This window comes from Homalodisca vitripennis, chromosome 4 (assembly GCF_021130785.1).
Source record: "Homalodisca vitripennis isolate AUS2020 chromosome 4, UT_GWSS_2.1, whole genome shotgun sequence".
NCBI classification, from domain to species: domain Eukaryota; kingdom Metazoa; phylum Arthropoda; class Insecta; order Hemiptera; family Cicadellidae; genus Homalodisca; species Homalodisca vitripennis.
In genome coordinates, this window is record NC_060210.1 from 166,741,547 (window position 1) to 166,756,820 (window position 15,274).

At 33.4% G+C, this 15,274-nt stretch overlaps 2 protein-coding genes across 4 annotated transcripts in view; both read left to right on the plus strand.

Annotated features, from left to right (window-relative positions):
• LOC124360554 (DNA repair protein RAD51 homolog 3) overlaps positions 1-6,061 on the plus strand; it is a 105,936-nt gene extending 99,875 nt beyond the window's left edge. For all 3 annotated transcript variants that reach the window (XM_046814267.1, XM_046814269.1, XM_046814268.1), the window contains exons 8-9: positions 2,716-2,904; positions 5,941-6,061. In XM_046814267.1, coding sequence (XP_046670223.1) covers positions 2,716-2,904; positions 5,941-5,973 — 222 coding nt within the window. In that variant the 3' untranslated portion in view covers positions 5,974-6,061. The remainder of the gene's footprint in view (positions 1-2,715; positions 2,905-5,940) is intronic.
• Positions 6,062-7,635: 1,574 nt separating this feature from the next.
• Positions 7,636-12,041, plus strand: LOC124361280. Its single transcript, XM_046815329.1, has 2 exons — positions 7,636-7,808; positions 11,225-12,041. Exons 1-2 carry the CDS (start codon positions 7,636-7,638, stop codon positions 12,039-12,041), a joined length of 990 nt encoding a protein of 329 aa, XP_046671285.1.
• The last annotated feature ends 3,233 nt before the right edge of the window (positions 12,042-15,274 follow it).

Consider the following 15,274-nt stretch of genomic DNA (forward strand, 5'->3'; position numbering starts at 1 on the left):
CCCGTTGTCAATGAAAATTATTTATTGTTCTTCGAACTATACCCAAATCAGAATTGTCCAGATTACTTTTAGTATGTTTGCGTTTTCTTACTTTGTTGGGCGTACTACTAAAAGAATTGCCAATTGGCCTTATTTTTTTTCCTCCTTCAAAATTCGTCTCAGCGTACTTTCAGAAATTCCAGTTGCCTCTACGACACGCTGTTGAACTTTCTTCAAATTTATAAGTGTGTTGGTTTCTGCTTCCCGTTTCATAAAATGGGAAGCACTTATCTTGCTTGGCCGTGTATAACCTTTCTACCTCCAATTTTACTTTTTACATTATGATCCATCTTAAACTCTTTACAACGTAATGAGCACAACGCAATTAATTCACAAATTGTATTACAACTCGTGAATTGGCACAAGCGAATGTTTTTTGGGCGGCACGTATAGAAGACTAGAGACCGAAGTTCACAAGGCTAAATACGGCAACAGACTGAGCCGCTCCACCCCCCACCACTTTAGTTCCGTCTTTGCCTACGGCGCATCTCGAAGTCACCGGTCATGCTATAAATTCTCTACTATACCAATAATTCTTATTGTTTTCTTTCGCCAGAGAAAGCTTTCTTAGCAGAGCTGCAGTTGCCCCAAAGACGGGCACTACAGCCTAAATCCACAATTATAAAAAATAAGTTATTAATGGTACATCAGTATTTACACAAGACTTAAGCTTTCTTAAAGGATCAATTACTCTTGCAAGCTTTTTACAAACATACTCAACATTCTCATCCCAACAAAACTTAGTATCAAGTTATGTGCCAATAAGCTTTACAGGTTTTAAGAGGGAATCCTCAATAGCCCTAAGTTTTTTTAAAAGTAAAAACGATAAGTTTAGTCTTATTAATATTAATAACAAGGCTATTTGCAGAGTATCAGCCTTTAACCTGTTGTGCATATGCAAGTGAAGGATCGCTTACCCTATAAAGATCAGTATCGTGGCAAAGTAATGTTGTATTGTGTGCGTACAGGACTGACATAGTTGGTACACTAAAATTAAAATCATTAACAAAGACTAGAAACAAGAAGGTCCAAGAACAGAGCCCTGAGGGATGACTCTAGCAAATACATAGTAATCAGATGATAAACTATTTACATTCAATTCTTGCATTATATCTGTGAGGTAGCTTTTAGTTAATTTCAATTCATTATTTGTAATACCATAAAATTAAAGTTTCTGACAACGTGTGATATAGAACATGACACCTAAAGCTTTACTAAGGTGAAGTAGGCTAGATCTTACAATTAACTTATCTTCAAAACATTTTAAAATAACAATTATACATTTAACAGCCACAGTAGATTATAACTTGGGCCTAAATCCAAACTAATAATTATGAAGCAAGAACCTTGAAACAAAGTATTTATACACTTGTTTAACTAAATATACCGGTAACTCAATAATATTGCACAACTCAAATAAGAATTGGTACAATTGCTATGAGACACTATTTACTACCTTTTTTTTAAATAGGAGTGACCTTTGTCAATGTAAGACAATCTGAGAACTGACCTTTCAATAAAATAAGATTAATGAAATAAGTAAGAGGTACTACATTAATAATACGTTTCATTGCAAAAACCATTCAGTATATAGAGTTGAATTCCCTCTTCTGCTAACTAGTGTTCATTGAGGCAAACTACATCGGTTGATTTAACAAATATCCAATTAGCCTACTTTATTCTTAAGTGACTGAATATTCAAATATTATATTAGATACAATGTTTGTGGTATTCCTTGATTTATTATGATTCATACTGAGGTTATTACTTGACCTACAACAAGCAATTCACTTTTAGACAGTTCACTATGTTTGATTTCCTGGAGTAGCATTGGACTAAAAAGGGTTATTTTTTAAAACATGCTGAAATCTACGTCTAGCAGGATTGAATTTTGCAACACCTCAACCTTCAGACCACAGATCTGGCTTGAGAAAACCTTTACTAAGTTCTAATGGCATGCCAATTTTGAAATATTGTTCTAAGTGCCTTAGCGAGCTGGCAAAGTCTCACAGGAATAGTTTTCATCTTCCTTGACCGTTTTTAAATATGCCAAGAAAAACTTATTTTCCACCAACTTGAGGGAATTTTTTTAGTGGAAATTCCGTCATTATTATTCATAACTTATTAAAACTCAAATGTGTTTTTAGTTGGAATGTGTTAATAGTGTTTCAAAACTCATGTCTGACGTAGCGTATACAGCGTGCAACATGCAACACAAATAAAATACAGTATCATATACGAGTGAATACGTGTCATTAGTCGCTCATATTTATTACAGTTTTTATATTGTGAGTACTTTTTTATATAGTAGATTTTTTAGTATTTCGAATTAGTTGATTATAATTTATGAATTGAGACCACTTAGTGATTTAAGCAGAATCTAAAGTTATCATGAAGATATGTATAGTCTTTGTTGGATAAATTGTCTATCTATTAGCCATCGCCTGCGTCTTTTGCCATCTTGAGGAATCCAACAGATCGTAATTTTAGAACTACCTGGCTATTAGGAGTGTCTCGTGGCAGCTAAATATAAGGTGAAACTGCATGACAAGAAACAAGCTGTCTGTATTAGTGATGTTCAAGTATATTGGCTAAGGATAGCTGTAGGCAGTGACTATATACTTATACTTTATTAAGTACTAAGTAATAAAGGAATAATAACTCAATCTGTTTCAGGTGGTAGTAACAAATCATTTGACTACTCGGATAAGTCCAGGTGAGAATCAGCTGATTCCTGCCCTTGGAGAGAGTTTAGGCCACTTGATGACTCACAGATTAATGTTTGGATTTCTACCAAATGACGGATATTTTGCTGCTGTCAATTTCAAGAGCCCTAGTTTCCAAAACGACTCAGCTGAATTCCAGGTTGGGCCCAAGGATACGGTCAGGTTTTATTATTGTTTAATTTATCTTTAATAATTATTGCAGGGGTCTTTCAAGAGTGGATATAGGAGATAACATCCTCTCCATTTGGAAATCTCTAGATTGAAAAGGCTCACTACTTTACATTACTCTGGCTGGACAGTCCACTTCATGCTGGGATGCTGAACCAAAATTAGCATTCTCACTAACCAGTGCATTATTTGATCACTGGCTGCTGTTTAATTTTATCACCTTCATAACACTGACACAAAAGACACAAAACACCCCGGTAGCAACCTGTGGAAAACGTTTATAATAAGGTGTTCTTCCTGATGTGAAGTTCCAGACTCAAACCATTAATTCATGCTTGGCACAAATTGTTATTTTTTAGCATGTGAAAATTATATGCTCAAATAGGGATTCAAGTGTAGGTCCTAGGGTGAGTAGACTGTGCTTGTAGACATTTCATGACCCACCCATATCATTCTAGATCAAATTTGTTGTTAATATATTTGTATATTTTGTGCACAGTAGGTATATCTTTGATTTTGTGGACAGAATAATGCATTTATATTGTGCATTATAAGCAATTGGACAAACAAATGGAATAGCTGTCAACACTTTCTAGACTCTAGGGTCAAGTCACTATGATACTCACCTATATATGTGTACTCATAATTACAAGTTTATACCGAAATTGAAATTAAACTACACCAACATTCATAAGATTAGGATTTATACAGAATTTTCCCCCTGAACTTTTCTAATCAATATCAGCATGAGTTCATCAACATTTAGCCTGTCAATCCTCCAGACAAATAGTTACAATCTAGCTGCCAGACAGGTGTATACATAAGTTATTAATATGTACAGTGTACATTGAGGAAGGTTGTGAATTGTTTGGACTAAAGTTGTAATTATGATAATTTTTGTACATTTAGCGCACGCTTTATTTAAAGACGATGCAATGAAATTTTCTTACTCATCATACCACGATATATATATTTTTCTGGCTATGCTCCTCTTTAGTGATTTATGGTAAAATTTTTAATTCAGATAGTATTTAAAATCTATTTTAATCTAATATTTGTAGTCAATGTTTTATATATTACAGAAAATAAATCATACATTTGGCACTTCACACCCTAAACTAGAATTTAAAACAGTCAGATCAACATTTAAATTTTTTCATAAAAAAATAAAGAGATTAAGATTAATTGGTTTCTGCTCAGATTTGTTTGTCCCCAAGACTTGTTTGCTTTGAACAAGGGGCGATCTTATGTTTCTCAAGTTTTCAAAAGAATCTATAGCACTAATTATATCCTTAACATTTTATCTATTTAAACATTAAACTATTGTTATATCAAAACAATTTAACACTTTGGTGCTCAAATTTCTGTATCCCATGTCCTAATACTCCATTGTTAGTCTTAAAGTTAAGCCACCAGTGGTTTTTTTTTCTTTAATTTTGGGAGCATGTGGTAATCACATAGATCTAGCTAGATTAGGACTGAAAGGGGCATGACTGTCTGGCTATATTCCATCAGCAGTTTGATGTGATTCTTCACCCAAATAATTGTTGCATTTTGAATAAAAATTAACAACAGAAAAATTCTAAAAACTTCTTGTATTATTTTAAACAAAGATACTTACTGCTGTAGCTATCCAAATTTATATCCTTACCTCAAAATGGAAGGATGCAATTTTAAATTTGAAGTTTCTAGGTCTTGAAAAAGGAAGGTTACCTATTCAAAAATCATGTTTTCATTGTCCTATTTTATTAATGAACATGTTTGTGAAATAAAAACTCTTGAGAAAAGCTATGTCAATAGTCAGTAGTCAATAACATTTTTATTTTTTTGTACATACCATAAAATAAAGTGTCATGCATTGTAACTCATTCACAACAGTGCATACATCTCCAAATTGATTTTAATTTTAAGCTTATGTACATGCTTATCCCAATTTAGATGCTGTTCTATTGTTAGCCTTAAAAATGTGCTAGTTTTCTTGACAATTTGGTGTGAATCGTAGATTATCACTGAATCCTCAGAACTTGTACTTGAAGGTGGTTTAAAATTGAAAAAATTGGTGTTTTTTCTCTATTTAATCATAAAATATAAGCTTTAAATTTTGTAACTTGTAAAATTGTGAATCTCTGCTTCTTCTAAAAATTTTGATTATGTTACTAGATTTGCATCATTATATAGGCAAACTTCACCATCCTATGTATGTGTTTAAAACCTATGTAATTCCCCTCCTCCCAGATAGCACAGAAAAATCTAAAGACCTAAAATATATCCTTTGAGGAACACCAATTTTAAAGACATTAGAATGTGGCTGAGCTCTGATAATTTTATTGTTTTTTGATACATTACTAATTTATACATCTGTCAGTAGGGTAAGAGCAAAACCAATTAAGAGCACTTTCTGACACACGAGGACTTCTAATGTTTCTTTTTTTTATTAGAGTGTTTAACACTATAAACAATTAAAATATCCATAAATACTCCAGTTATATGGTTTTCTTCGTTAACCGATACAATAACTCTTTCAACAAATGATATAATAGCATTCACAAATGACCTTCCATTTGGCCATTATCTAATACATTATTATTATTATTATTATTTTTTTATTCTGTAAGCTGTAAATATACATTTTTCATAAATGTTTGATATTGATGGTAAAAAAGATACTAGCTGATAATTGAAAATATTCTTTCTGTAATCTTTTTTGTTTATCATTGGTATTATTTTTAATTTTTTGGTTGGTTTGGAAAAATACCCAAAAATAAATTAAGAATAGCATAGAACTTCACCTTATATTTGTTTTTTACTTCATGTTAATCACTATAACCACTTCATCATATTGCACTAATTTTTTTATTTATGAGTGAATCTATTTTTATCCACCTCAATGTTCAAGTTGAGATGCTTAATAACTTAGCAAACATTATTGCCAGAGAAATTTTGCCACCCAAGAATTGGTCATAATTGATCTCAACAAATCCATTTAAACTGTTCTTATTTTTTGCAGATCACAAAAGATGGAATTCGAGATGTGCACTGAACTATCATGAAAGATCATCTCTGACACACTGATGTTTATATAAACTTAAATAAAATTTAAAATAAAATTCTATATACTTTATACAATATTATATATTTTAATTCAAGCAACCTTTCTTTAATACTCCGACTGCCCTTAGTATTTTCCTTAAACGCCAGGTACTATTTCCCGGTTTTGCAAGCTTTCTTTCTGAAATCTAAAAAAAAATATTTTTTAATGTAAACCTAAGTGTATTTGGTATTATTTTGTTCACAATGAACATTATACAATGATAATAAGTAACTGGGGTAAATATTTTCATTTGAATTTTTATGGTGAGTGGGAAAATATTTTATTTGCTTGTAAAAAAGGAGAAGGGGTATGCCTGGAAAATATAGTTCAGTATATAAATTCTAAATTTCAAGACAGCCTAAAGGTCACAAATTTACTTTAGTTTTAGAAAATATATAGTTTTGAATGAGTCTTTGGGAAATAAATTAGTTTTGGCGCAAAAACTGAAAGTAGTACAAGAAACATGGGGTTCATGATTAAAACACTTCCACTTAATGCAGTGACTGAAATCTGATACTGCTATAAATTGACCCATGGAATCATGTCTGTCTGAAGATATCCATAAAAAGTCGGTGAGAAAAACATTCAAATCTAACTCCTGGCATCGTTTCAACATTATAACGATGCTACCAAGGAGTATCTGGTGAGCCCGCAGCTATCCAGTGTAGTCCACATGAAATCAGAATATTGTCTCAACAGGTGCACAATTGAGACAAAGTTCTACGATGTGTACACGACCTCAGAGCATTACCACTTCCTATGGACTGCAAATATCGTTTATATTTATATAATTTATAAAAACTTTCACATTGCTTATATTTAAACATTATTCAAGCATTGTTTAGTTAACGAATTATAACAAAAATACACAGGGCAGGTTTTATAGAATTGTTAAATATGCCTATTATAAATTTTTGTATATTAAAATACAAGTTTCCAAAAGATATTTATATATTTTTTTACAATCTTTTAGCAGTATAGTCCTGGCAGTCGGACTGATAACAGCACTGCTCTGTTCTGTGTGCCCCGCAGTCAAGGTCACACAGCTACACACGTGTGTCTACAGTAGCGTGTGTGCGTGTATTAGCCTGAATATTTCATCTACTTTAATTATTTCTTGATAACTATGGCTAACTGTGGCGACTGCGGCAACTGTATTGAAGAGGATTCCAATCCTGTGAAGTGTGTTGGTGGTTGTGAATGTGTATTTCATATAGACTGTATCAAAGATAAAATCAAAACTCGTACCGGCCATTAGGATTGAAAATGTGAGGAATGTGTTAAATCTAAAAAACAATCTTCAGTAAGCAGTAAGTCATCTAGTTCAACATGTATTACAAAGGAGTTTCTTGTGTCTACCATGGAAGCATTCAAAAGAGAAATGTTTCAAGAGTTTAAGTCTCACTCAAGCCAGATGCAAGAGCTTACTAAGTCGGTTGAGTTCCTGTCAGCAAATATTGACACATCAAACCAGGCGCTTAAAAAGGTTCAGCGGATTATGCTGAGATTGGGCGAGACAGTCAATGAGCTCAAAAGTAAAGTCAGAGAGCTGGAGCAGTACTCTAGAAGAACCAATCTGGAGATCAGCAGCATACTCGGAACGAGGACACTATGAAGATCCTGCGTGACATCGGCACTGCCATAGGAGTCAAGCTTCATGACACCCAGGTGATGACTGCACATCGAGTTCCCAGCTATAAGCAAGGTCGAGCTCCACCCATGGTCATCCAGTTCCAGACCAAGATGCAGAGAGATGTCTGGATCACCAACTACAGAAGAACAAGGTCCTATCAGCCCGCAGAGTGAACAATGCCTTTCCGGACACCAGGGTGTACATCAATGAACATCTGTCACTGGACAAGATCTTCTTGGCTCAACTCAAGGGAAGAAGCAAGCAGTGCAATGACAAGTATGTCTGGTTTAAGGATGGCAAGTTCTATCTCAGGAGGGATGATGGGGATCACTAAAAAAAATCACTAGCCTTGATGAAATGGAAAAATACCGCTAAAAATTGTAATCAGTAAGCAACCATGTGGCTTTGATTTTATTTCAATTGGATTCACAATCATATTTAAATTCTCTCAATGATGCATTTTCTCACCATCCTCTCCGGACGGTGATGGCTCTATCTCAATAATTCATTTAAATATTCGAAGTTTGAGACAAAATTTCAATAATTTTCTAGCAGAACTCAATAATGCACAACAAAAAATTAGTTTAATAATTTTAAGTGAAATATGGATCCTCAGCGAAGAATTAAGTTTTTACAAAATACCTGGTTGTAATGTAATTGGCAAATGCAATAATCAATACAGATCTGAAGGCATTGTATGTTATTATGACGAAGTGCTATCAGTTCAAGAGATGGAAATTGACATGATAATGGCTGATTGTGTTTTGTTCAAGCTTAAATACAACAGAACTCAATGTAATATTTTTTCTTTTTATAGACTACAATCTTGTACAGTAAATGCTTTTGTAGAAGAGCTGGAATCTTAATTATCTCTTTTAAAGTTAAATTCTGTCTATGTAGGGGATGGAAATATAGATATTCTAAAACAATCACCTGATTCATTAAGATATACTAGCTTATTAAGTAACATGGGTTTGTATCAGTAATTAGTTCTCCGACCAGAATATGTAAAACCTTTTCCACCTGCATCGATCACATTTTTCTAAAATTTAAGAATTTGAATATGTTTGAGACAGCGATTTTCGATCTTGGGTTAACTGACCATTGTTGTTTAGCTCTAAAAATGAAGCAAACAGTTAACTCTAATGTTTCAAAAACTGCATTTAAAAAAACTGTTTTTAATTTTAATATGATCTATCAAGAATTAAAATATACAGATTGGAATAGTATAATTGACGAAGCAAATGTAAACATATCTTTTGAAAAGTTCTTTAATATTTTGAATGGTTTATTAGACAGAATTAAAGAGGAAAGAATGATTGTTAGTAGGTTAAGTAAAGTAAGCTTATCAGTCCTTGGATTAATAGTAACATTTTAAGCAGATTAAACAAAAGGAAAAGACTGTATGGTATGTTGACAAAAAGGTCTTATGATGAAAATTTCAAGGATTATTTTAACAGGTTTAGTAATAAATTAAAAAGTGATATTGACAGCGACGTAAGCTAGCAATGGAAAATAGTAAATAATATAACTGGTAACGTAGTTAAAAATGGAATAAACAAAATCATTCTTGAAGATGAAATCTCAAAGAAGACCCAAAATTAATTTCAGAAAAGTTAAATTCATTTCTTGTTGTGTTATTAAAAAAATGATGATATTTCACATAATATCAGTCTATGGAAACCTTCTTCCACACGGAGAGATTCGTTCTTCATCGATAAAACCAATCCACACGAGATTCTAAGCATTATTAATGGTCTAAAAAATCAGAAATCAACCGGATTTGATAACATATCAGTCCATGTAATTAAACAAATTGCTGAAAACGTTGTTGTTCCAATTAGTAAATTAATAAATCGTTTTAGACTTGGAGTGGTGTTCCCGGAAATATTAAAAAGAAGTATTGTTATTCCATTATTAAAAAAGCCTAATTCATTCAAAATAGATAATATACGTCCTATAAGCTTAGTTTCAGTATTTCCCAAGATTCTTGAGAAATGCATGAAAAAAAATTAATAATTTACCTTGCTATTTTTAATTTTCAAAATCAAAATAAATTTGGGTTTACAAAAGGCAAATCCACGGAAGACGCGTTGATGGGTTTTGTAAATAAAATACACCAAAGCATGAACAATAAGTGTAAAACGTCTGCCCTTTCACAGATTTCAAAAAAGCCTTTGATCTTGTAGATCATGATGTGTTGTTGCTGAAAATGGAATCCTTAGGAATTAGGGAGTAGTGTTAAATTGGTTTAGCAGTTTTTTAAAAGGTAGAATCCAGCAAGTTGTACTGAACTTAGTACTTTTTTAGTAGTACAAAGTGGTGTTTCTCAGGGGTGTGTTTTTATCAGCAAATCTATTTTTTATATTTATAAACAATCTGTTAAAAAATGTATGCTTTTGCCGATGATTTGGGGTACATTATTTATTCTAACAAAGACAAAAATATAATATACGATGAAATCTGGAAGAAATGGTGTGATTCTAACAAAATGGTTGTTAATGTAAACAAAACGAAATATATCAATTTTGACTGTGTAGATTTTACTTTCGATAGACCATTTAGATTTGACTCTTCAAAATGTAAAGATTCAATTACTTGTACTTGTGAAGAAATTATTAAAGTTAAGGAATTCAAATATCTAGGGGTGATTCTAGATGAACGTATGTAATGGAATAAACAAGTAATGACCATTTATAATAATTTAAAATTTAACCCTAGGAAGTTTTATTATTTAAAGAATTTCTGTGGTACAAAGTAGCTAGGTACGCTATATTATGGTCTGATTCAGTCTCGTCTTCAGTACGGTATCACCTGCTGGGGTGGGGCGTTCAAATTTTTAATTAATAGCATCAGAACGACCCAAAACAAATTTATTAGAATTATTAACAAAACAGGATACAGGGAAAGCAGCTTTCCATTGTATATTAATCAAAAAATTTTACCAATACAGCATTTATTTGTTTTCAAAACTTTTAAACCGTTTTATAAATTAAGTGGTAACAGAGGATCAGTACAGATATTTCATGGAACAAGAAGCATCAACAAAAGACTTTAAAACGTCTGAAGTAAACAAATAAATTTTTAGACAATCATATCTCTTTTTGGGGCCAAAATATTTTAATCAATTACCAATGGATATTAAGGAAATTTCTAATTCAAATAAGTTTTGTACAAAGCTAAGAGCTTGGCTATTTACTAAAAGCGATCTGAGTTTCATGAATAATGTTTTTATTTAAACCGATACTAATGCTGTTGATGCGATCAGACCTCGTTATCAGATAGTCCGGTCGGGCCTGTTCCTGTCCGTTCCGATCGTTACAACCTTCTACATATTGTGTTAATTCATTACTAATATTCATTACTTAATATTGTGTTATTTCGACCAGTTTATAATTTTATATTAGTTTTTTTATATTTTGTGTTTTAAACACAATGTCGGACACATGTTCGGTTTGTGCTGCGGCCGTTAATGTGGACGGTGCCGTGGACTCTGTTAAATGTGATCGCTGATGTATTTCACGCAAAGTGTTGTGGAATGACTTCAGTGAAAAAACTTTCTCGCAGGACATCGTATCGGTGCGGGAGATGTACAGGGGCGTCGTCGTTGAACAGCGATTTGGAGGACAGCTCAGGAGATAACTGTGTTCTGAGAGCGATTAATGAACTGAGAGATAATTTAACAGAGAAGCTCGAGACAAAGCTCAGTGTCATGGATGACAAGGTTAATGGCACGTTCAATGCCATTCAACAGAAAATCTCCGATTTGGGCCAATGTTTCGAAAATTCGTTGGCTATAATAAAGGCTGAAAATGTAGCCTTGCGTGAAGAATGTGAGGTCCTGAAAAACAAAGTTGGAACTCTCTCAGGAGAACTGAACTGCGTTAAAGATCAGGTTCTTGACATGCAGCAGTACAGCAGGTTGAATAACCTCGAAATTGTTGGTGTCCCCCTGACCGACCGAGAGAATATTTACTCCGTTCTCAACTCCCTGGCCAACGCTATCGATACGCCTTGGCGTCGAGAGGACGTATCAATCGCTCATCGCCTTCCCAGCAACAGGAAAGATCGTCCACCGAGCATCGTCATCCGTTTCGTGAGCAGATCGATCAGAGCGGACTGGTTGGCAGCAGCTAGAAACAAAAGGAACTTGAGCACCGTGCATCTCAGCTCCAGCTTCCAGCCGGCTCCAGTATTTGTCAACGAGCATCTGACTGCCCACGTTAAGTCACTATTAAGTCAGGCTAAGAAAATGGTCAAGGAAAAACAGCTTGCCTACGCCTGGGTTAAAGAAGGTAGGGTCCTTGTAAAAGTAACTGCAGATGGCCGTACCAAGAGAGTGAATAATCCTGACGACCTGGTGTCATTTATGCATCCTAAGTGAAGCGTGAAAACAAAATTGTAGTGAGCTTTTTTTAATTCCAGATGTGCTGTTGCTAATGCTGATCCCATACATGTTTTTTAATTGTTGTTATTATCAGGCTAAATATATAACAATTTTACTCTGTAGGTCACACCCAAATTACTGATTAGACACGAGATTAAATATAGATACCACATAGGATTATTTTATTTTATCTTCACATTGATAATAAAATATTTATTTTTTTCATATAGCTAATAATCTTGTAAACGTAAATCGATAAAACACAATCTAATCAATAGGTAGTCAGTAAAATGAATAATAATTGTATCACCAGTTGTCTCCATTATTACAATACTGTAACATGTCTCATGCATTACATTTTATAATATATTAATAGGCTACTTATTTTTAATACTTTTATAATGCAGGATGGACTGAATGAATGGTTAATTTTGTCAAGAAATGTGTCTGTGTGAGTGCGTGTGTGTGTGTGTGGGTGTGTGTGTGTGTGTGCGCGCGCGTGTGCGTGTTTTGGTGATGGCATATTCAATGTGAATAATTAGACAATTAGTAAATGTTTATGACTGTATGAATTAAATTGAATAATTGTTTTATTTATTAGAGGAAATCTAATGTATACCATTTTGGAAAAGATTTAAACCTTCATATTGTGGTTTAAATTTAACGGTGGCTTAAATTTCACGTAATATACATTAATTTTACCTATTTTATTATAAAGAAGCATGACATTTTTTTTTTTGTTAAACTATAATTAGAAAGAGTTTACTATTTTTATTTTAACTTTGCATGTTAGTTAATGAAGTACTTAGTTTGGATCACTGGTTAATGATAGTTTGAGAATTTAGTTATATCCTTATATCGTAAAAGGTTTAGATGTCTCCTTGTCGTTGAATTGAATATTGATATGTGATATACTGATATTAAGAAATGTATACCTATTTCTGTTTAGTAAATACTCGTATGATTTGTTTTGTTATATAAACACTAGAAGGCATTTTTATATTTTTTTCTTGTCCATGTTATTTAAAATTACTAATCTGTATGGCCTTGGTATTGGTTATTAAATTTTTAAATGCGCAAATTACTATTTATTTGTACTTATTGAGAAGAGCAACTACTTTTTTTTATATAGTTTAATTTTTATTTGTAGTGTACCAAGTATTACTATTAATGTTTCGAGTCTTTTGCTTAATATGCATATCGTGTCATAATAATACCTCAGTTTTAATAATTATTTAGTTTTCTTATATTTATAAGCTCCTGGGCCCACTGGTTGTGTCAGGCGAATGTTAAGTAAGCAAATAATTCTATATACATTGTGTACAGATAAGATGGTGATTACTTAGGTGTTCTGCTAAGAGGTAACTATAGATATAATTGTACAATTACATATAATTGAATATTGTGATGGGAACGGAGTCAGTCATAGAAAAGTACTGGTTGTTGTAAAAATAATTAGGCATATACTTTTCCGACTGTTGTTTTGAGTACTCTATTTTTTTATAATATTTTTCGAACTGGTGTCAATATTTGAAAATTTAATAACGATGCGGGGCGGCGGGAGGGGTTTGGGCTGTCTGTCTGTCGTTTTGATTTTGTCTGAGTCTCATTGATAAGTCATAAGTGCTTGATTTTTTTTTCGGTTTGTTGTATATAAAGTAGAATGGATAAAATGATCAACTTTTTGGATAAATATACAAGGATTGACTGCCAGACTATAGAGAATAACTACGAAACAAGTAGTTTTGGGTCAGAAAATGGGCTTAAGATATTCTACTTGAATATAAGAAGTTTTTATAAAAACTTCGACAATTTAGCGATTTATTTAGAGGGTATGAATATGAGATGGGACCTCATTATACTGGGGGAGACTTGGCTCGGTGAGGACGATGTCGGGGTGCAACTCGAGGGCTACAACTTATATAAAACGTATAGGGGGAAAACAAGGAATGATGGTGTGTTAGTGTTTGCGAGTGAGCGTGTGTGTGTGTCGGTGCGAGAGGAGGAGCTGGGCGACGTGTATGGACTCAGCCTGGATTTCATGTATAACAACAAACAATGTAACGTACTCGCTTTGTACAGGACTCATGACAGTGACCTAGACATCTTTAGTAACGCTTTAAACCAATACTACTCAAATACTGATAAAAGCAAAACATACATCCTTATCGGTGACATCAATGCAAACCTAATTAAAACAGATAACAAAACTGAACGTTACTTGGACGTGATGTATGAGACTGGTTTTATGTGTGGTATTACGGAACCGACTAGAGTCGTAGGGGACAGTAAGACTTGTATAGACCATATATTTGTGAAGCACAATAACTATGATCAGATTAAAACTGCTGTAATAGCGAATAATATTACAGATCATTACAGTATTGTGTTAAACATTGAAATAAATTACCCTCGGTCTAATCCAAGCTATCCAATTGCCACTAACTACATCTTAGACAAATACAAATTGCAACATAACATAAACGGGTGTGACTGGACTCATGTTATTGACACAGCGGATCTCAATACTAGCGCTAATCTGTTTTTAGCCACTATAAAAGACTGTACGGACAACGCGTGTAAAAATATTACTAATACCAAACCGAGACTACGTAAATTGAAACCTTGGATTACAGAAAGCCTAGTACGGTCTATCAGGAAAAGAGATAAATTGAGTAAGCTTTTGAGAAAACAACCATTTAATACTGATTTGAAACTTTATTTCATGACATACAGGAACAGACTGGACAGACTTATAAGGATTACAAAAAAGAACTACTTTAGGACAAAAATTAACAATAATTGCAATAACCCTAAAATTTTTTGGCAAGCCGTCAACGAAATGAGTGGAAGGACTAATAAAAATGACGGATTTCCTCTAGAACAGTATACAGGTAACAGACAGTACGCGACGATGAATGATGTAAGTAAACAGGTGGCCGACGAATTCAATGACTATTTCTCACAAGTTGGATTTAACTTGGCTAGCTTAATCGACTCGAGCGGTCCACTTGTTGTAGACGATAACGACTATACTGTGGACTCTGTTTTTACTATGAGAACTGTCACGGAACAAGACTTATACAACTGTGTCAGTAGCCTACGCGGAGGCTCAGCTCCTGGGTACGATTGCATTTCCGCTTCCTTTCTTAAAGACAACTTTCAGCTGTTTTGTGAACCTCTGCTACACATTATTAACAGTAGCATACGTTCCGGGAAGTTTCCCGATG

What these genes read in the sequence shown, in the direction of transcription:
- LOC124361280 (XM_046815329.1), top strand. Translation starts at nt 7,636, where the DNA reads ATGAAGATCCTGCGTGACATCGGCACTGCCATAGGAGTCAAGCTTCAT. An exon ending in ACCAACTACAGAAGAACAAG is followed by an intron (nt 7,809 to 11,224) that starts GTCCTATCAGCC and finishes ACTTTCTCGCAG; the next exon opens with GACATCGTATCGGTGCGGGA.